Genomic DNA, 21,817 nt, shown 5'->3' on the forward strand with positions numbered 1-21,817 from the left:
TTGGATGGAAGGGGAAAGAATATGACAGACAAAAGGAATGAGGTGAAGGGGTGTGACAATGAAACCAAGGTCTTTCCATCTGCAGACTGTACAGTAGTATCTTCTTAGTATTGCAGCATTGAAAAATTGTGAAAGAGCTATTTGCAAATCTTACGTAATGTCATAACTGTTTGCGACATATTTGGATGATTTCACACTGTCACTGGGGTCATCAGGAGGAGGACGAGAATCAGCAACCAGGGTGAGGGTTCTGGTCTTACACTGGACACTGCATAATCCCAGTTTAGTTTGTTTTCTAGGTTCAACTCCCAGTGAGCTCCTGGTGAACAGCCCATCACTATGGAAAGAAGAGGACTATCCAGACTTACTACAACAGCTCAGGACCATGCCCCTGCCCAGGACATCCATAACTGTTATGAAAGGAAATTAGACACAAGCTCCTAAACTCATGCCTGCAAGATTTTGTGCTAGGTGGGGTTTTTTTTTAGTCTGCAGTGACTTCTTCCTTCCACCTCACTTCTTATTTCCTCTTTCAAAATGTAGGGGCTATGGTCTGCCTCTCCTGCCTCTCCTGCTTTTCCTCTAGCATCCACCTGTGGAAGGCCTTTATTAGCCTCCACAGGTAGATGCTTATCACCGTGATGGTGATAGGTCATCACATCTTCCAAAGTATTAAGTAAGTGCACATACAAATACTTTTTACCACATGAGGCTAGTGCATTTGCATTCCACATTCTATTTAAATGATTGCTTGTGCCCCAGATCCCAGCACTCTGTAGCCCTGTTCAGGTGTTACAGCAAAGCATGGAGGCCATTAGGGATGTGCAAATAGGGCTGGAAGTTCGAAGGTTCAGAGATTTGGTCTGGAGGTTCAGGATCGAACGGAACCGCCTCTCCCCCCCACCCCGCTTCTGTCCAGACTGGAACCGAAACTCTGGACACGTTTGCGAATTATTATTTAAAAAATAATAATAATAATAAATAAAAGAATTTAAAGTACCTTTAGCCCCTTTGGGGGGCTTCCTGTATGCCATTGGAGGGGGGTCCATGAAGGTTCCCCCTCCCCCCCGGCATCATAAGTCACCACTGCGGCCCGGAAAAATAATCCTTTTCAGTCCGTTCGGGCCTCCGTAGTGTGTGGCGGTGGCCATTTTGGCCACCGCCGTGCATGTGTGAATGAACCCTGCGAGCCCTGGCATGATCCAGGGCCTCGCAGAGGTCATTTACGCATGTGCAGTGGTGGCCAAAATGGCCACTGCCATGCACTATGGAGGCCCAAACAGGCCGGAAATGATCAATTTGCCGGGCCGCAGCGGTGACTTCAGAGGCCGGCAGGAGGAAGGGGAACCTTTACGGACACCCCCCCCCCACGGCATATAGGAAGTCCTCGGAAGGGGCTAGCGGTACTTTAAATTCATTTTAAAGAAATTTTTTAAAAATCATGAACGTGTCCAGAGCTCACCAGACTGGGGGGGGGGCGCGGTTGATGGGGGGCCAGATCGGACTTGGCCAGTCAGGTTCGAGTCTGGTCTGGACTCAAACTGAACTGGGCCATCTGGTTCCGTGCACACCCCTAGAGGCCATACCTAGGTACAACCCCCACAAGAACATTCTGAATATGCCCTACCCCATGTTTACGGGATAATGGGCTCATCATTTGGTTCACATGAGCTAACTCTGGGGTATGTCACCTGGCATGTAGCCTGGGAAAAAGTGGCTCTAAGTCAAGTTTAAATCAAAACTGCAGGAGGACTATCCCTGTGCTTGCCTCCCTGATTGCCTTTCAGGTGGGGAAGCCGGAGTAGACATGAGTTAATGAAGTGCTATTCTTCTAAAGAACTAGCCAAATACTCTCCTCTATGTTGGCAAATCGGATCAGTTCAAACTTATCATCTTTGCTGGAAGGGACAGATAAGAGGCAACAAGCTCATCTCCCTCTCTAACAAAATGCGAATGGCTGGCTTGGGGCATAGGAAACAAGTTTGTTAAAGCATTCCTAGTCACTACCAAGGTTTTCTAAAAACATGAGATAAGCTCTGAAGCCTTCATTTCATTCTACCCCACACAGGTTTCTCAAACCCGTTCACCTATTGTGATGAAAGAGCACATCCAGCAAAGCTGAACAGGAACAAGGATGTACTCCTTTATCTATCCCTATTGTCACCTTTGTCAGCAGAAAGGTGTGGTCAGCATTCTGCCTCAGGGTAAGATGCTGTCTATTTCTAGTCAAGTCACAATCAATTAGTCTCTCTCTTCCTTGGATTTGCCAGTTGCATGTTCATACGTTTGGGCATTGGCCATTCCATCTTGTCTTGCCTTGATTTTCGCTCACATTCCACTTGTTGCCTCCAGATTGGCCCTTTTCCCAATCCCAATCTGCACAGCGTGTTTGGCTATGAGATACTGGTTTCTCGAGATCCTATCCCCTTTGGATTTTGCCTGGTTCCTGGACCCTTGTTTTGCGCTTAGGTCCCCGTTTCTGCCTTTTGCCTTCCTGCCTGTCCCAAAGAAGAGAGGTCCCTCGACATCGGTTGAGCTACAAGTGTCCATATACCCCACCCGGACTTACTGTAGGTATCACTAATCTCTGCTCCAAAACCTCTTGCTCACCTTCGTTCTTGCTTTCTTTAAAATCCAAAGCTGTTCTTGAAGACCGTTCCCTGATCAGCCTTGAGCGGACTTAATTCAGATCTCAAGCTAAAAAACCTCTTCATGAGCCTCTTCATGAGCCTTTATTAGTCTTGTTAGTTTTGCTAGTTAAATACGGTGTTGCCTCTTCATCAAAACTTCATTTCATGTACCCCTAAAACTGATTCTATTTCTGAACTTTCAATTCTCTCAGTTCTTTCTGAGTCTGAAATTTATTCACAAATTTATTTGAAGGTGGACTGCTCCATTCATGCTAGCTTGTTCCCCACACACGCCCAAAAGTAGTTAGGGGTATTTGCCCAGGAGCAGTACCATTAACATCCTTCATTCATTAAGCTCATATTTGTCTCAGATGACCCTCCCCTTCCATCTTCACGATGGGGATTATATCTTGTAGAGCCACAGACATTTCAAAAGTCATTTTTAAAGTATAAAGGAGAGTCAGAGCTTCTCTTGGTAAGCGTTATATTTTCCCCACAATGTTCCAGTTTCAAACAATGTCCATGAATAGTAGGGGGAAAATGGCAGCCACCAGAAGATTCTCCAGTGCTCCTTTACACATGTTAACATTTTTTGCAAAGCCTATCACTTTGCTATGCTACCAGTTAAGCCCCCCACCCCACTCCTTTTTGTTGCGCAAAAGGAGGAGGCCTGAATAAACCAAATGTCCCATATCACCATAGGACCCCACAGGATTTGTTTCATGATGAATGAAAATTGAACCAAATAAGTAAAAATCAGTTCAATTTTCTAATTAATTACTATATAAATTATTTATTATTATCATTATTATTATAAGTGGAAAACTGAATATAATAAATAATGATTAATATATTTAATATCAATATTAATTATTAATAATAATATTTATATGCCACTTTTCAATTTAAAAAGTTCTCAAAGCAAATTACATTAAAAATAAATATGATGGTGGCTCCAGAGGGGGGCATAGGTGGGCAGATGCCACCCAGTCAAGTGGCTTGCCCCCCTACCAGCCCCCCATTACTGGGAGGATGAACGCAAGGGGCTGAATCAAACAAGAGGGCCTGGTTCCAGAGGATTTTTCCTGCAACACAAATATATAATGGATGGCCAAACTTCAAAGTAGCCCTGAGTTTCTCAGGGCTACTTTGAAGTTTGGCCATCCATTATATATTTGTGTTGCGGGGGAAATCCTCTGGAACCAGGCCCTCTTGTTTGATTCAGCCACTTGTGTTCATCCTTCCATCAAGTTTGACAGAGAATGGGGCGTCTCTCTGATCCAAAGAAGATTAGACCAGGTTCAGGCAATAGATATCTGGTGCCAGTAGGTTCCTTTTTGCTAAGTGAGGGATTTGGTTAATGCATACCTATGTTATCTACCTCCTGGCAGGTTCTGGCATTTGTATCTTCTCGGTGATGGGCCTCCCATCTTACATTCTTGAGAGGCCCCATATTATTGGCTTTGTTATTTGTTACCTCTTGACCGAGAGGCCTCCTATCTTTGAGCAATTCTTGTTTCATGCCTGCTGGCTCTATGTTCTGGTAGGGACCTGATCCAAACTAACTTTGAATCAAACCTTGATACACAGTTTTATACACTTGTTTGTAGGCTTGGATTAAACAATTCTTTATCATTAGTGCAAAGGATATCTTTGAGAAATGTATGCAATCAGTACCATAAAGTACCACCTGATCTCTTTGCATTCCTAGGCAAATTTTTGAAGTTGAAGTTTTGGATCCACCATTTGCCACAATATATGAATAATCCCCCCAAAATGCAAAAGTAGGCCAAATCAAGTGCCCTACTGTGCTCCGCAGGCCACCAGGAGTCCAAGGCTAGTGCAAAAGTCCCCCAAATTTGGCTGAAAATACCCATAAAAACAAAACAAAACAGAAATGAGTCATAAAATGGCTCCCACACTCAAAATGGTGACTGGAAATGACCTCCAAGGTCATTTCCAGCCACCCCTGACCTGCAGATACACTGAATTAACCCCTTTTTGGCCAGATTTTTTTAGCATATGCCAAAGTCGGGTGTCCATTACCCAACTGCGGATACGTGAAACCACGAATGGTGAGTCCATGGATAGTGAGGTAAGCCTGTATCTCCAAAGCCCTCCAGTGACTCCTCACATAGGAAGCTGCCTTATAATGAGTCTGACCATTGGTCTATTTATTTCAATGGTATCTACTGACTGGCAGCGGCTCTCCAAGGTTTCAGAAAGAAGTCTTTCTCTGGCCTACCTGGAGATGCCACAGATTGAACCTGGGACCTTCCGCATGCAAGCAGATGCTCTTCTACTGAGCTACAGTCCCATTCCCCATGAAGAATAACTTACAGCAGACAGTGCTCATATGTAGTCACCCATCGAAATGCAAACCAAGGTGAACTCTGCTTAGCAAATGTGACAATTCATGCTTGCATCCACGAGACTGGCTCTCCATCTGCTTCTGCTACTATAATTACTATAGTTTCTCTCTCTGCTGTTTTATCTGTAAGCTTCTTAAACAGGAAACCTCATCCCCCCCCACCCCCGCCCGTGATCACTCCTTTAATCTACTTGAGTCTGGCTTCTTATAATCTCTTTCCTACCATGCTATCACTTGATGAATTACCATTGATGTTTATTTTGCTCGTTTAAAGTATAAAACTGTAGGTGCTAAGCAGGAACTTCTTTTATTGTACTTCAACTAGCACAACATTAGGAGTCATAATAGCAGCAGCAGCAATAACAATAACAATAATAATACAATACACCAGATATAACTGTAGTCGAGAAGAAAGAAAAACAAGTTAAAATAATCGACATAGCAATACCAGGGGATAGCAAAATAGAAGAAAAAGAAATAGAAAAAATCACCAAATACAAAGATATACAAATTGAAATTGAAAGGCTGTGGCAGAAAAAGACCAGAATAATCCCAGTGGTAACTGGCGCCCTGGGTGCAGTTCCAAAAAACCTTGAAGAGCACCTCAACACCATAGGGGCCACAGAAATCACCACCAGCCAATTACAAAAAGCAGCTTTACTGGGAACAGCCTATATTCTGTGACGATATCTATAACAATTGACAATAAAATCCTGGCATCCCAGGTCCTTGGGAAGGACTCTATGTCTGGATAAAACAAACCAGTCAATAACACCTGTCTGACTGTGTAAATAAATAATAATAAATAATAAAGCTCTTGTTCCAGTTTGAAACTAGCAAAGGTATTTGTTCTGCAGTGATGTTCAGCAGCCAGATACCAGCAGATACAATACTTGTTGCTGCTCTCTGGATCCATGTAAATGTACTCGAGTGTGTGAATTTTAACTACTCTGCTTGCCTGACCATGGCATAACACTTGTCTAGCACAGCATATGCATCTCAGGGATAGGAAAGGAGAAGAGACAGAGAAAGGGAGGCAAGGGGCACAGCAACATGGCGGGCCCTGGAAACAAGAGTCAGAAGAAGAGGGAGTTGCAGAAGAGGGAAGAGGAGTAATAGAAAGAAGCTGTACTGGAAGGAAAAGGCTGCTCATTCATTGCTAATAAATCCACCTTTCACTATATTATGGATATGAATGTGAATTTTAATTACATTTAAGCTTTCAAAATATTCCTGCTAAAACATAGTGGCTGACATCCAAAGCAATGAACCACAGCCAGAGCCTCCCCAAGCAACAGAGCATGCATGTGCAGGAGGAGTGGTTTTTGCTGATCACCCCAGGCTCCAGAAGTGCTCTGTGCCACCTATAAATATCTCCCTGAGGGCCACATGAGGCTTGGCAGATAAGTGAAGATTGTTGCCCCTCCCGCTGCCTGCACACGCCACTGCTCAGGAAGTCTCTGGCTGCAGGAATAGAGGTCCTGCTGTATTCTCAGTCTGTTGCTCTGGTTGTTAGCCAATGAAAAAAAAATTCAGATGGAAAGTTCTAGTTTCAAACCATTAAAAGGCAGCTGCAATAAAATAAAAATAGTTTGAGGACTAACATCATTCTGTTAAAAGTTTCCCAAAACAGAAGTTTCATTGTGTTAAGTACTAGAATATTGTAATAAAACAATGTACTAAATGTACATTGTACTAGAACGAAGTCCTGCAAGATCACAGCAGGAAAAACCCAGATTGTGAGAATATGTCTTCTGATAGTAGCTTATTAACATCCTCTGTTTCCTCTAAGATAAGGGCATCTCTTAGAATGATCAGTGTTTGTGTATCATATTAGGCACATGTGATGTCTAATCAGTGGAACAGTAAGAACAATCTCAACTCTTATAGAAAAAAATTGGTCTTTTTATTACCAGTTTTCAACCATCTAGAAAGAATCATGCAAAGTCAAGGAAAACACCCTCTGGTGTAATTACACTCCATGTTCAGCCTTACAGTTGTTTAATAAGTGCGCTTCACACTAGGCCTTATGCCTGTCCAGGCTATTCTTTCTCATCAGGTTCCACTGCTGTTCTGCATTCTCTTGGCTCCTCTGAGATATCTTGTCTATCTGCTTCTAGATAAATGTACTACCCAAACCTGCCCCTGCTCATAGTCTTGGCTTGGCATGGCCTCTGTGCCCTCCATCCTCCAACCCATGCTGTTTTGATAAGGTCTCAAGGAGCCCCACTTGTTGCTGTGGTTTAAAAAAATTATTTTTATTTCGGAATCCTTAAATATCTTTGCCAAGGAAAACATGGCCCCAAATTCTGCATCCAAGTTCTTTCTTGGCATTTGCTGTACTGGTTTGACACAGAACTCTGGCTGACTTCGTGTTTTGTAGGTGCTCCTAACACCCACTAGAAAGAAGCCCTACTAGTTCCTGCACTGGTGCACACAATCACTGAAGCACTTTTGCACAAGAGTAAAAATAATTTCTGGTGCTCACCTGTGCTGTGGAAGTGCTCTGTTAGAGCAGAAACGTGTTGTTGAGGGTCAAGGCAAACCATGTGTGTGCTCTAACAGAATACTTCAGGAGTGTGAGTAAGATCCAGAAAGTATTTGCAGCCACAGTATGCTGCTCTGGATGTCAGCCATTGTTCCCAATAAACCATAAAGATGGTAAAAAGATGCCTTTGTATTGGACCAGGTTTTGTGTGTGTAATAAGATGTAAGCTTTCAAGCTTCACAGAGTTCCCTCCATGATCACCCAGTGAAAAGGTTTCCCCCTCATTTCCCAAAAAACTTCTTACACTGTAAACTCTCCAGACTGGGACTTCCTCTTACTCGGCCCAGTACATTAGAACTGTATGCAAGGCTTAATCTGCAGAAAACCATGGTCTGCAGGGCACTATAGTAAGAGCAAGCAAACTCACTATAGCATATTGCACACTGAAATTAAATAAGTAGTTCTGAGCCAGATGGAACCTTTCTTTCCTGGTTACTGAAAATAATGTGTTTTAGTGCATCCAGAAGGAAACATGCACAGCTTGCATAGTTTAGAGTACCAAAACCAAAGGCACCTACCTCCAAAACATCATAGTTGCAACTTGGATGGTACTCAACATCAAATTCCACAATGGTGAGTTGAATGCTACTACCAGGGGCTGTGTGAATAAACCAGTGGCATTCCCTGTTGGGTGGGTATTTGTCTGGGTATCCAAGGCTATGGAAAGATCCAGAAGTCCCAGAGAGCTCCCCACCGCATCCTGAAAAAATAGGAAGCCTAGATAAGTATGGTGGAAAAAATAATAATCTTTCAAGTGGAAATAAGTTTACACTATCAGTATTTTTGAAACATAGAATTAGGGTTGATTCATAACAACTTTCAGCATTATGAAATGAGGGTTGACTCAATGTGCCAATTCACAGGTATTTGCCAGACCATGCTTTGGCGGTCCTCAGGCAAACACACTCTGATTCTTTCCCTGACCTCTTTGTTCTGGTAAATGATAAGGGCTAATCACATATGCAGGCAAAACTGGGCTAAGGAAATCCAGCCTGTGTGTGAAAATCACCTGGAGCCACTGTTAGCCAGGGTTAAGGGTGTGAACATGCTCTTACCCCGGCTACCTGATCGTGTGTCGGTGCCGTGCGTCTCTGTGTAGCACCTACACATGAGCAGCCTCCCGGCCTGTGTTGGGAAGCTCCCCATAATGCACCGCACACTCATGTGGGCCTCCCAGCCCTCAAACTTCCTGGATGCCAGTAGGAGCTGGCAAACTTCTGGGTGAGCAATTCACTTGCCCAGCCAGATGACACAGATCGTCTGCAGGAGAGGTAAGCATTTTAAGGCTTCTTCCCCTGCAAGGCGGAGCCTTTTCTCCGGGATTGTGAGAAAGGGCTCATAGTTTGTCTAAATGAACATACTATGGACAGGCTCAGATGTTAAGCAAAACCTTGATTATAGCCAGACTCCACATGACATCTCTGCCCTCAGGAGTGCACACTCCCTCCCCATCCCTGTACAAGCGCCCACTTCTTATCTAGGTTAAATGTAATGTCCAAACGAACTAGTCTGTTTATTTTAGCCTGCTTCCTTCAAACAGGAATAGAGCTGTAACTTACTTCACACTTAGGTTCACATCTCAGCATATTTTAAGCAAGTAGGCTAGAATAAACCCAGATTGGTCGCTTTGGATGTTATGACTCATATTGGTTTATTTTAACCTAGATAGGAACCGGATGCTTGTGCAGGGCTGGGAGAGGAAAGCACGTGCCCCTGAGGGTCAGAGACATAGCATGGAACCCATCTTTAACCAAGGTTCTGCATGATGTATAAAGTAACCCTATGGATTGCAGTTGTACTCCAAACATGGTTTGAACAATGGTTTGAAGTGGGTTTCCAAGTACAGTCCAAACAATAGTTTACTGATTCAGATGTAACAGTAAATTATGCTTTGTCCCAAACAAGAAGTCAAAGAGAAATGGAAGCACAGGAAAGGAGCAGACAAGACGCTGTTAGTCCAAAGCTCAGATCTGACAGTCAAACAATGATTTGCCCAGCCAACTCATTCTGTTGCACTCCAGATAAATTGACAAACTGTTATTGCTTCATTGTGTGGCCAAATCATGGTTCACCCAAGACCCCATAAGTTGGTGGTAGCAAAGCAAGTGATGGGGAAGGTGCAGTCTGGCCACAGGGTGAAGCAATCACAAGACTGTTTAATTCTGTGAAGTGACAAACACAAGAGTATTTTTTAAAAGTCTTATTGGCTGATATTTCTAATACAATGGCTTTTAATTTTTTTTACATTTAGGAAACAGTTTTCACATTGAATTTCTTGCTGAGGAACCATAAAACAGTTGCCATTAAACCCCTGCACATTGCAATAGGTGTCTTCTAGTGTGGATATTTATGCAAGACATTGGCAAGACTTGTTGGATTGTTTTGATTTTGGAACAGGGAAGAGAATGCAAGACCCGTGAACAAAAAAAGGTAAAAAATGATGAATGTATAAACAATCAGCTCTCAACACACATCAAAATAATCAAACACATCTGTATAACACATATGAAAATACATGTAAAACTACAATAACAAAGTACCAAGTAGAATAACGAAATACAATGAAAAAAATGAGAAACCAGTGTATGCAGGTGTCCAAACACAGTCCGAGATGTCTTCAAAAATGAGAAATTGAAAAGTTCATGCAGTACAGATGATGAGTCCTCAAATCCAAAGAGAGGAAACAATGTACTCAGTGAGGTGATGAAGATGCATGTAGATCAAATCATGAATCCTTCATACGAAGGAAGTAAGCAACCTGCTCTGCAATGACTAGTAATAAAAGATGGTGAAAGACAAGGCACACCAGGGAAAATCACACGACAGCCACCCCGGGATATGGAGCTGTTTCGCCAGAAGCTTCATCAGGGGCTGGTTCCAATTAGAACAGGACAGAAGTAGAAAAGCATTTGAAATGCCATTCCGTGGACCCCAGTTTTTCTCCTTGATTTTGGAATATGCATACGGATATTCTTGTCAACTGCTCTTGCCAACTTGGCTGAGACTTCAATACAAATAGGGGCTGTTCTCATGGCCACCTTTTGGGGGATAGGAGCCAGTAAACACATGCATACAGGCTTGTGTAGAGCCATGAGCATCCTGCCTACCCAAATGCACAGAACTCAACTCTTACACCCAGGTCTTAACTGAGATAGGTGGAAAATATCAGCTGTCCTTCCTCAGGGTTTGGTTGTGAGGTTGTTTGCACCATTCTAAGCAGCTCCCGGCAGCCAGCCTCCATATTTATCAGAGAGTTCTGTGACTAGAGAGGCCAAACAGAGGGGTTCTGTTTGTGCAATGAGGGCTGCCCCTCGACTGGGACTGCAATGCATTGTGGAATACTTGGAGGCTCCAGCTCCCGGTTTGAACGATGGAGCCAGCAGCTTCCTCAGTCATCTGGGTTCAGGGCTTGCAGAACACAATGGAAGCACTGCGCACCTGTTTGCAGCAGGGTCGGACAGCTTCTTTGTGAACTGGCCTATATTCTGCCTAAATTTATCTTTAAAATATTTATACTTAGGACTTGTCAGCCATTTTTTAGATGGAGTTCTCTAGTATCTTAAAAGGTTTCAGTTGTGGAGTCATTTTTGTCCAATTCCAGGTGTGCTTCCTCTGTTTTTTCCCTACTGCCTAGCCAAAATTTTTGCTTTCTTCAAAATAATGTAGTCTTAATCCAGACAGGCAATCACAACCATGATGGGGTAAAAATGGAAGCACCTCATGTTTTTGAGAAAAGCATGCAAATAGGTCCTGCAATGCCACCCCTTTACATCAGTGAGTCATTATGAATGTAGAAATAAATACCAGACTTCTTTGTAACAATTGCAGCTGGTATTTTCATAAGGGGGAAAATGAATCATTTCCTTTATTTCATGGTATTTATTTCACATATGGTCATTTGGGAGACAAAGGTCAAACAATTTAATTCCAAGTTTTATGACCACTCTCTTATCTCTGCAAAATTTTACACAAGATTTAATAGTTTCCCACTCTGAACAGGGAGTTGAACAAGAAGGCCTCCAGCCAGCACAGCATAGTGGTTAGAGTGTTGGACTAGGACCAGGAAGTCCCGAGTTCGGATCCCCATTCAACCATGAAACTCACGGGGTGACTCTGGGCCAGTCATGTATCTCTCAGCCTAACCTATCTCACAGGGTTGTTGTGAGGGTAAAGATCACCGTTTACACTGCTCCTAGCTCCTCGGAGGAAGAGCGGGATATAAATGTAAAATATAAATAGATAGATAGACAGACAGATAAATAAAAAAATAAATACAATTCTATGATCCTATGATTCTAGAATTGCTTGAGATCCATTTTCCATCCTGATTCATTAAACAGGCATGAAACTGTGTCTATAGGCAGGAAAGGTCAGGGAAACCACTAATAGCTGTGTTTGGGAGGAGGTGTATTCTGCTCAGTTCCTAATAGTCAGAGCAGGAAAGGGGAAGCCAGCTGTTAGCCCATCTGAGACATGAAAGCCGAGTTCTACTTCTCAGTGGATGTTATTTTCACACTGCATATCTGATAATTCACATGTTTTTAGTAACTGCAGTTAATCCTGTAAGAAAATCCATTTAAGACTATCAACTCAAGCAACCCTTCCCCCCCCCGCCCCCGCAAAATCATCTAAGCCACCAGTACCACTGCTACCAGCAAGACCTTGGCTGCAGAATCACAAATACATTTCTAGACACCCCAATTTGTCTGGCATTACTATTTTCAGCTGGTCATTTATTTTCTACAAATAGAACTGATTAGAAGCACTGGCTGACACCCAGGCTAAGTTACTCAATAGTATTACTCAAGAGTTCGCCAAAAGGACTACTTGATTTCAGCAGAATGTCTGGAAGTCAGCCATTTGCATTAAGCTAGGGACTGCAGAGTTCAAGCTAGTACCTTCTGATTTTTGCTGTTCCCTCCTTCCTACAAGAGGCCTTTTTGACTTCAGGAACATGTCACTGAGGGCCAGAGGTGTAGCTATAACTGAGTGGATACATTCAAAGAACCCACCTACCCACCCACCCCAGCTCCTGAGGGGCCCCCAGCTCCACCCCTCCCTCATTCTGAGGGGCCACAAGGGAGAGGGGTGAACATGGCCCCCCTCTTCCCTAGCTACACCCCTGCTGTGGGTCCAGCTACAAGTAGAAATAAATAAATGACACTTTTCTCAGATCATTCTTAAGCTGGATATAAATTGACCCCAGAATAGCTATAGTCGTAATAACAAAATATGGGTGCTCTCCAAACACTGGCTGAGAACTAGTAATTATGGGAATGATCTTTTACACTATAAGATAGCTCTCATCCTACATTTCCTCTGCTTTCACAGTTTGAGTCCTGGCAAAATGCATGAAAATTCTTTAACTGGTTTATATATTATTTCCCTCCCTGTTCCTATTCATTAGGTGAGAGGAAATAGTTCTTTATCAAAAGGAAACACAGTAGAAACAATAAACATACATGCTTCGGAGGATAAAACGCTATTTGTTAGCTTTGCCCTCTCAAAATATGGATAGATGTATTTACCATTGCATCCGGCTATAAAAATATTTATTGTCTTAAGAGACAGAATATATGCAATAACCTTGAATAAAAAACCAAAATACTCTAATCTAATCATGAACTGCACAATTTCAAGGCCTAACAAAAGGCCAAATGGACATTATTTAAAACTTTGATTCAAGGAAACGATCTCATAAAATAGCAATACATAAGCAATCTGTGTCTCCCTTATCTAGAGTTACAGTCCAATTTCATGTATATGTACTCAGAAATAAGTAGTGAATATAAATAAATAGTCACTGAGGCTAACTTCTAGGTAATTGGGCATAGGATGGATTGCCACCTTAGCTATCCCCCCAAACACTATTCCGCCACCAAAGAAGCACATAAACAGTGGAAAAGGAGCGGCCGAAATAAACTGTGCATCATGTTGGCCAGTATTTTAAGTTATACCGTTCTTAGGCATCTTATTTGTGTATGTAGCTGCAATACTGGTGTGATTGCCTTCAAACACAGGTTGACATTCAGTGCAATGAACTGCATGCAGGAGGACATTGTTCTAGTGCGATGCTATTGCTCAGTTGCACTAAATCTGGAGCTTGCATTTCAGACTAGTCTTGCGTAACTACAAGCACACTTGCTGTTGTGCACCAGTTGTGGAACTGTGGAACACCTTATTTGTTTTAATGGGAAATTTTGTGCAAGAGTGTTATAGCTCTAAAATGCAGTTCTGCTATTCTTTGTTTTTAGTGCAGCTAAGCCATCCTCTTGTGCTAGCACAACTTTGTTCTGCACACAGTTCATTTTCTGGATGTTGGCCAATGTCATAATGTTATTTTGGGGGTGGGGGTGGTGTTTTGGTTACCCCACTTTCTAAACAATTCTTGGACTGGATCTATACAGGACAGACAGAGGCACTGGTGAACAATAGGAGGAGGTGTTCAACCTGTTCAGGATGGAGTGGCAAGAAAAAAAGGAATACACCAGTTTATGTACTTTTTTTTTGGCATTTGTTCTTCCTCTCGAGGGTGATGCTTAGAGAACCCCCCAAGCAATCAGAAGCCAGAACAGCTTGACTAGCTGCTATTTTGGCCAATCACGCAAGACAGGAGGTTACATCAGTGTGGAGGAGGGGCTAAAGCAAGCTCCCTTCTCCTTGGAGGCAATGGCTGTCTCTTGTTATTTCCCTGAGGCTGCAAGTCTCCCGTCTTTGGTTGGTGCACCCCCTGCCCCTCCACTATCCTTACTGACTGGTTGTCCCTGCAATACGGATATTAAAACCTATGCTGAAATTCGTCAGCGTTATTTTTCAATGTGCAGACATATTCCATTAGTGATTTGTTTGACTCCTGAGGCATTTAGCTTGCTTGACAAGGAGCAAAACTATCCCACAAAAACTAAAATAAATATGTGCCACAGGATTTTTTGTTGTAACAGACTAACAGAACTATCCCTCTGGAATTTGTCTAAATACAGATACAGTATGCAAAACCATCTCCCTCAGCTTGCCTGCCAGCTATAGCCCAGCAGAACTAAAATAGGCATACAGGAGAACTTTTCAGTCAAGAAATAAATGGAGTGGACTTTGGAAATGGATGCAGTCTTCTCAGCAAAATGAGTGTTCTTGTATGGTTGTATTCCTAAGGGACAATGCATTACGACACTGGCAGCAATAATGCTACATATATGGGGCGGAAGAAATTGGGAATGTTTCAATGCAAATAGGCACTTATGACTAAACATCTCCTACTGACTCCTTCCTGTTAGCCACAAAGAAGTGTTTTACTAAAATTCAAAAAAGGATGAAACCAATGGAAAACTTGTGCTGTCAAAAATTCAGATTCATATACAGTTTACTTTTTCTGAATGCCATATATAAAATGAATAGGTTAAATGCATTTTCCTGACTTACCATCAAAATCTTGGGATAAATGGTTTGGCCTAAAGCCATATATAAAGTTGTGCTGCTGGGTTGGTGTCGACTCCTGGCGACCACAGAGCCATGTGGTTCTCTTGGGTAAAATACACCAACTCAAGGACACAACTTTACTTTAAAGCCATATATATATATATGGCTTTAGTCTAAACCATTTATCCTAAGAAAGTTGATGGTGTATTATATCTAAATCTATATATACGGTTTTAGTCTAAACCATTTATCCCAAGAATGTGGTATCCTCAACCGCTTATCCTATACACACACACAGAGCACACACACACAGAGCACACACACACACACACACACCAGAACCATAGAGTTTCTGTGCTTAGTGTCATCTTCTCATCCAGAGTTGATTATCTCAACCATTAGAGATTATGCTAATCACAGAAACTCTAGGGTTCAGTCTTCCTGTCCTTTAACCATACCAGAAAACTACACTCCTAGGTTAGTCCTAAATGTCTCCTCCCACTTGCACATCTCTTAGGCTTGATTTTTGTTTTATCTTGGCATCCATTAAAGAAAAAAGATTCTATGCAAGTACATCTCTGCATTATAGCAGGATCATATGCAACTGCCAAATACACAAGTCCTCTTCAGACTGGGTACATTTAACTGGGTAGGTTTACTCTTTCTTACACCTCCATGGGAGCTGCTGCTGGCACAGAGACTCAGCATACAATCCACCCGTACCACACCCCTCTTCAGATGTTATAAGCCTGGGTACATTTTACTCAGGTGCAGTGGAAATGAGAGCATGCAAGGTTGCCACGCCCCCCAGCACTGACATGCTCTATAGCCACGCCCCTTGCTCTCCCTGCATGCCTCTCCCTGAGGCATGCAAAGACAACCACTGAACCTAGGGACTTTCTTCCCGCGATTTAGTACACCTGTCACCCAGGGTTCCAGATCATGGGAGAGTTCTTTCTCAGGCCCAGTGCTTGCCTCTGCAGACTGTACCTGGGAAGAGCAGAGGGCATAGCTACAAAATGTGTTGGCACTGGGGATGAAGCCCGTTGGCATGCCTCATTCTTCCTGTACCTGGGTAAAAGGTATCCAGTTTAACAACATCTGAAGAGGGCTATGGTGTGGGTGAATCCGATCCTGAGCTTCTATGCTAGCGCCAGCAGCTCCAGTGCAGGTGTGATATTGGTATAAGAAAGAACCATGCAAGTCTGGCAACATTTGCCCATGTTACTTCTGCAGTGTGGAAGAAGTCCCCAACCACACAGAAACAGGTGTTCAGTAGATACTGCATTGTTAAGGCAACATATCATCAAGACTACTTTGTAGTCTTAGGAACATAGGAAGCTGCCTTATACCGAGTCAGACCATCTAGCTCAGTAGTGTTTACACCACTCAGTACACTAACTGGCAGCAGCTCTCCAAGGTTATAGACAGGAGTCTCTCCCAGCCCTATCAGGAGATGCCAGGAAGTGAACCTGGGACCTTCTGCAAGCAAACATGCAAGTGCTCTTCCACAACCTATGACCCCGTCCACTAAGAGGAAGATCTCATAGTGTTCACATGTAGTCACCCAACCAAGGACGCTGCTTAGCAGAGAGGGAAATCCATGTTCTCTATCAATCACAAGCCCAGCTCTCCTCCCAGCTCTTGATGAGCAGCTGCCCTTCTGCCTAATCCAGCTTCAGTGGATCCCTCATCTGATTGATTGGTTTAATCCAGGAAAGCTTGTCCTGATCACAGCTCGTGTGAATCACATGTGCCCACCTTATTCTCCAACATCTGCTCATCTGCCCACAGCACTTCCCCTCTGGTTGCTAAAACCTTCTACCATCCAGCTTATCAAAGACAGGAAACTGAAACCAGATGTTAGCCTAATCATATTATTGCACAGGGGCTGAACTTCCCTTTGGGGAAGAAATGATAAACACACATTATATAAAAGTGATATAGATATATCTTCAAAATTGGAGTTTTGAAACCTGACAGAATTGTGAAATGAAGCTGCTTAAATCCAAATATTGAATATCTGAATGAGAACTTCCAAACATGTACTGAAAGGTCCCGTGATATTAATGCTTTGTTTATTGAAAGCCCTTCTATATAGGTTAAGGTAAGGTAAAGTGTGCCATCAAGTCGATTTCGACTCCTGGCAACCACAGACCACTGTGGTTTTCTTTGGTAGAATACGGGAGGGGGTTACCATTGCCTCTTCCCGTGCAGTATGAAATGATGCCTTTCAGCATCTTCCTATATTGCTGCCGCCTGATATAGTACCAGCGGGGATTCAAACCGACAACCTTCTGCTTGTTAATCAAGCATTTCCCTGCTGCATCCCTTAAGGTAGTACAGGTTACTCTCCTCCTAAATCAGCTGCATCACAAACACACAGAGTGATCTGATCTTGCTATCCTTAAAAATTATAAGGGAATTTGCCACTTGCAGCGACAGAAGCAGGTTCCGTGGACCACTGGTGGTCCATGAGGGTACTGCAAGTGGTCCTTGTAGGGCAGGGGGTGGAATAAAGATTATGTACTAATAATGTCATCCTGTGTATCTCTTATGTAGCCTCCTGTGCCACATGCAGTCCTGCTCTGGAGGGTCCCCCAACCCTCAGGAGCAGATTTTTTTGGGGGGGGGGATTGGGCTGAAGGAAGGGGCAGAATTGGAAAATCACAAATTTAGTGTTACGTTATCTATCAATTTATGTGTTATCTTTTTCCTACTGGTATAGTTCTCTGCTTTTTTCTCTCCACCCCCGCCCAATTTCTGCTTTCCTCTCACCCCCACCCCAGTCGCTGCTTTCCTCTTACCCCTTCAGCAACTGCTTTCCTTTTCCCTCCCTCATCTGCCGCTTTCCTTTCCCCCATCCCGGCCTCCACTTTCCTCTCTCTCCCCCAGCCACCACTTTCCTTGGCCTGCCCATTGGCCTGTGCCTTATCTTCCCTGCCACTGCTTTCCTTTCCCTCTCCCAGCAGCTCACTTGCGAACTCTCACAAGAGTTCTCACAAATGAGTTCTCATGCATAATCTCACACATGAGATTAGCGATGGGCACGCCTAAGAGAGAGATACACACACACACACACACACACACACACACACACACACACACTACCTTAACCCTTGATTGCTCCCCTCATCTCCCTGCCACAGCCCCCCTCACTTCAGATATTTCTCCACTCTCACATGAGCTGCACTCCTGCTCCTCCTCCTCCATCCCGTTGCTTCTATCCTCATCACCTCTCTCGGTCACTCCTCCATTCCTTTTACTCCCCCCTCTCAACCCTCTTGGGCAACCAAGGTGAACAGGGGTCTGGAGTACCTTCCTTATGAGGCAAGGCTATAGCATCTGGGACTTTTTAGTTTGGAAAAGAAGTATATACAATTATGCATGGAGTAGAGAGAGGAGACAGAGATAAATTTTTCACCCTCTCTCACAATACTAGAACCAGGCGTCATCCCATGGAACTGAAGGTCAGGAAATTTAGGACAAACAAGAGGAAGTACTTTCTCACACAACACATAATCAACCTATGGAATTCCTTGTCATGGAATGTGGTGATGGCCACTAGTTTGAATGGCTTTAAACAGGGCTTAGTCAAAATCATGGAGGACAGGTCTATCAATGGCTACTAGTCTGGTGGCTATGGGCCACCTCCAGCCTCAGAGGCAAGATGCCTCTCAATACCAGTTGCTGAGGAGCAACAGTAAGAGAGAGGGCATGCCCTCACCTCTTGCCTGTGGGCTCCCTGGAGACATCTGTGAAACAGGATGCTGGACTGGATGTGCCTTGGGCCTGATCCAGCAGGGCTGTTCTTATAAAAGATATGAGGAAATAACAGGGATTACAGCCAGTGCGTGAGCCAGTGTGGTGTAGTGGTTAGCGTGCTGGACTAGGACCGGGGAGACCCGAGTTCAAATCCCCATTCAGCCATGATACTAGCTGGGTTACTCTGGGCCAGTCACATCTCTCTCAGCCCAACCTACTTCACTGGGTTGTTGTGAGGAGAAACTTAAGTATGTAATGCACTGCTCTGGGCTCCTTGGAGGAAGAGCGGGATATAAAATGTAAAAAATAAAAATAAAATAAATTACCAGTGAACTTTGATACACTTCAGGAGCTTGAATTGCACAGAAAAAAAAGTTGCAAGAAATTCTGAGGCAAAGGAATATTTTGGCCTAAAATGTTTGTTGGCTATACAAACAAATGGCACTCAAAATGTGTCTCCAGAGGTTGAGTTATAAACTTGATTTGGACAAAGCTCATTGTAGTAATTTTTTGAAAGGGCTACATTTTAAGGACCATGAGAAAAATGAGGCTGATCTCTTTTTTATAGGTTATAAAGGTCTTGGTATTCCCCTGGAAAGTGCGTATGATGTCTGCCTACCCAGGCTAAAGTTGCTTGGAAACCACAACAAACAGAAAGACTAAGAAACATGTGATTCAGTGGTCACACTTTGACTGAATCTTTATCACTACAGATTGTGCATAAGGGTGATTGAGAAAGACCTTTAACTTACTACTGTAAATGGCAGATGAGCTAATAGTAGCTACTGCTGAACTTCCACACACAGATTCTGTACCAGGGGTTCTCAAAGGGCCAAGGGCTGTGAGTGTGCAGCTGCAGCATACTAGAAAACTGAGCTCTAGTATCTGCTACAGCGACTGGCTGGCTGCTCTGTCACTACCACCCACTCCTGCTGGGAAGGAAACAAGAGGCAATTGGTTTCCTGAGATGGGCGGAGGTTATGCTTCTCCAGGCAATACGGGGAAGGGGCATTCCTGGCAGCAGCGGAGGCAGCAGTGTAAGCAAGTGAGTGAACTGGATGCCACCCCCACCCCTGCTCTTTCAGTTCCCTGCTCTTTCAGTTTGGCTGCCAGCTCCTTTCTCAGTCTGCTTGCCACTTCATTTCTCAACTGCAGGAGAGGGAGGAAGAGAAGGCGGAGGCAGTGGCTAGCCAATGGCTGCAGCATACACCAGCATTGGATTCACTGGCATGCTACAGCCACACGTACATTAAAAAGAGAGAACAAAGCCTGTTCACCATACTGTGAGCCTCCTTTTGATGTACATCCATCTTGTCCCAAAATCATCTATGGACACAGCTACAAAACATGCATGGTGCCAAGAGGCACAGTTCTGTCATCAGGAATCATTATGTTAAAAAAAAATTATTATACCATCCTTCTAAAAATGGCTCAGGGCGGTTAGGGTTAGGGTTCAGACTATGTCTATGCCCTTGAAATGGACAAGGCCTCCAAATTCCTAGCTGCAATAACTCACTTTGTCTTGAAACAGTTAATTAAGGAACGGACAGGAACAGAGATTACTCTTAACTACAAAAAGAGCACAATGACAAACCAAATAAAAACTGACAATAAAGCAGGCAGAGATGGAATTTGAGGAGCAAACTCATAAATATATTAAAAACTCACTTCTCCTTTCCCCCCCCCCCCACTCCACACACACCCTGGTACTTAGTGATGGCACGCGCACGCAGAGGCATAACTATAGGGGGGGCAGGGGGGGCACGTGCCCCGGGCGCCATCTTTTCTGGTCACATGGGGGGCGCCGTCATGACCAATTTAAAAAATAAAAAATAAAAAATTTTTTTAATACAAATGTATCCTGCTCAGTGCAGCAGCACTGCAGCAGTCAAGGGAGCGTGTCAGTGCCCCCTTCCCTACGAGCGGTCCCTTCCGCGCCGCCTGCGGGCCCCCCCATTGCTTTGCTGGCGTCTGGTGGCCAGTCAGTGGCCTGGCTTGGCGGCGGCGGCGGGCGCTTGTGAGGAAAAACCTAAGTATAATGTAGTATGTTGGGGGGGGCACGGTGTGGGGGGGTGCCATTTCAGTGCTTGCCCCGGGCGCCGTTTTCCCTAGTTACGCCTCTGCGCGCACGCACACACACACTGCAGAATGGGCAAGAAAAGCAGGTGATTTCCTAATTGGCATGGACATTGCATGGGGGAAAGGTACAGGAATTAGAGCTCCAAAGAGTGATAATACCATTGCTAAGTGGAGCATTAGAATGTTATTGAGTTCCTTATCTGAATTTCATGTAGAGTTTTGCTCACTGACAGGAGTTTCAGGGCTATCTCCAAAGCCTTTATAACACACCACAAAACAAGGTCCCCCAAATCCTGAAGGACTTACATACATTTTTGACTAAAACAGTAAACACAGGGCAAGGTGGAGACCAGGTAGTTGATTGCCCTGGATTTTTAGTGGATATGTTACAGCCCCACAAAGAAGAAATTGCTGGGGGTAGGAGCTGAATGAGGAAAAAGCTGCCACTCAGCTTAAATAATTTAGCAAGGGCAAGGACTGCAGGATGAATAGGGAACATGATGCTTACCAACTAGGCAGACTTTAGAAACTTGTTATGAGTTAAGAAAAAAAGATAAGCCAACACAACAGCCTTCAGGGGGAGGATGATGTCATCTGTCTGCACAGAAAAGGCACTTTCCCCCCTTCCTTTGTGTAGCTCTGGGATGACATCACCCCATAGTCCTAAAATCACACTTCTTACACTTCCCCTGCTGGGATTCAGCTCTCTTCCTTCACATAAGTCATTCTCTTCTCGGTAATTCCGCACGGGTCCCTCCCCTGACTGAATTCTAAACTGCTCAAAAGTCTATCCAAAAAGAATCCTTTGGGAGACGCAAAATGCAGTCTGTGTAAACCTGTTATGAGGAACTTCCAGTCAAACAATGTGTAGCAAGCTGCACAATTTAGCAACCCAAGCCAGGGCCCCAGCTGCAGATTTCAGCTGCCTCACTATGCTGTCAAAACCTGAATAGTGTGAACTGATTAGGGAGACAGGGCAACCATGGCTAGTCAATTATTTTTCCAGGCCCA

General features: G+C 43.8%; 1 protein-coding gene across 1 annotated transcript in view; it reads right to left on the reverse strand.

The window, feature by feature from the left end:
* CUBN (cubilin) overlaps positions 1–21,817 on the reverse strand; it is a 231,537-nt gene that overhangs the window by 105,281 nt on the left and 104,439 nt on the right. Inside the window, exon 29 of the mRNA XM_053264705.1 lies at positions 8,068–8,249. Within this exon, the coding sequence (XP_053120680.1) occupies positions 8,068–8,249 (182 nt within the window). The remainder of the gene's footprint in view (positions 1–8,067; positions 8,250–21,817) is intronic.

Source organism: Hemicordylus capensis, chromosome 6 (assembly GCF_027244095.1).
Source record: "Hemicordylus capensis ecotype Gifberg chromosome 6, rHemCap1.1.pri, whole genome shotgun sequence".
NCBI classification, from domain to species: Eukaryota; Metazoa; Chordata; class Lepidosauria; order Squamata; family Cordylidae; genus Hemicordylus; species Hemicordylus capensis.